General features: G+C 29.5%; 1 protein-coding gene across 1 annotated transcript in view; it reads left to right on the top strand.

The window, feature by feature from the left end:
- The first annotated feature begins 54 nt into the window (after positions 1–54).
- Positions 55–1,388, top strand: part of LOC102590365 (probable DNA double-strand break repair Rad50 ATPase) — a 3,417-nt gene continuing 2,083 nt past the window's right edge. Inside the window, exon 1 of the mRNA XM_006341093.2 lies at positions 55–478. Coding sequence (XP_006341155.1) covers positions 245–478 — 234 coding nt within the window. The 5' untranslated portion in view covers positions 55–244. The remainder of the gene's footprint in view (positions 479–1,388) is intronic.

Here is a 1,388-nt window from a genome sequence, read left to right as displayed (position 1 = left end):
CCCCCCCACCCCCACTCCCTCTCTGTATATTGTACCATACCATAAGCACCTTGTAACAGTTAGAACCCAAAAAAAGTGAAAAGAAAAAGAAGGGTCCATTCCATTTCCATCATACCAAAAAAGCAAAAGCTAAAGAAAAAAAGCAAAAAAAAAAAAAAAAGGATTAAAAAGAAAGAATTCAAACAAGAACAAGGGTTTTCTTCTTTGTCTTCTTTCTTAGTGAAAAAAAAAATAAGAAAAAAAAATGCAGAATCAACAACAGCTACAGACACTGATGCAAGCTGGTCAGATTTCAGGGAGTTTGAGTTTTAATGGTAATTTAAGTAAAGAAGATGAAGAAATGTCAAAATCTGCACTTTCAACTTTTAAAGCTAAGGAAGAAGAGATTGAAAAAAAGAAACTTGAAGTTAAGGAGAAAGTTCAAGCTCAGTTGGGTCGTATTGAAGAGGAAACTAGACGTTTGGCTATTATTCGTGAGGTTTGTTAACCTTTTCTTGAATTTAAGTGATAAAGTTTGGATTTTTTGTGGGATTTTATGTATTTTTTTTTTATTAAAGATTGTTTTTTTGTGGGATTTTAAGTATGGGGTTTTGATTTTTTTTAGCTCAAGAACTGAAATTAGCTTTAGAGTTGTTATTATTATGAGGTTTGTTTACTGTTTTTGACAAATAAAAACATTTAAGCTTCTTGAATTTTAGTGTAAAAAGTTGAGATTTTTGGTGGATTTTCTGTATATTTTAGATTAAAAGATTGTTTTTTTAAGCATGGGGTTTTGATTTTTTAGCTCAAGAACTATAATTAGCTTTAGAGTTGTTAGTATTATGAGGTTTGTTTACTTTTTTTGACAAAAAAAAAACATTTAAACTTCTTGAAATTTAGTGTAAAAAGTTGAGATTTTATGGTGAGATTTTCTGTATGTTTTAGATTAAAGATTGTTTTTTTAAGTATGGGGTTTGAGATTTTAGCTCAAGAAGCTGTAATTAGCTTTAGACTTGTTAGTATTATGAAGTTTGTTTACAACTTTTTTTTTTTGGACAAAAAAAGCTTACAACTTTCTGTTCATTGCCTTAAAGTTGGAATTTTTTTGGGGGATTTGTGCATATTTGAAGATTAAAGATTGGTGTTTGTGTGGTTTTGATTTTTAAGCTCAAGAACTTGAAATAGCCTGTTATGAGGTTTGTTTACTGTTTTTTGACTAAAGAAAGGTTACAACTTTCTCTTCATTCTTGAATTTTGAGCTGGGAATTTAGCCTTAAAGTTGGAAAATTTTTTGTGGGGTTTTTCTGCATACTTGAAGATTAAAAATTGGTGTGTTCTGGGGTTTGATTTTCTTGGATTTTGGTGGGGTGAAGATTGAAGTTTGGCTTCTTTTTTTTTTTTTTTTTTTT

The sequence above is a fragment of the Solanum tuberosum genome, unplaced genomic scaffold, assembly GCF_000226075.1.
Source record: "Solanum tuberosum cultivar DM 1-3 516 R44 unplaced genomic scaffold, SolTub_3.0 scf00021, whole genome shotgun sequence".
NCBI classification, from domain to species: Eukaryota; Viridiplantae; Streptophyta; class Magnoliopsida; order Solanales; family Solanaceae; genus Solanum; species Solanum tuberosum.
Note: the sequence above shows the minus strand (reverse complement) of the source record. Positions and strands in the feature narration are given on the sequence as shown.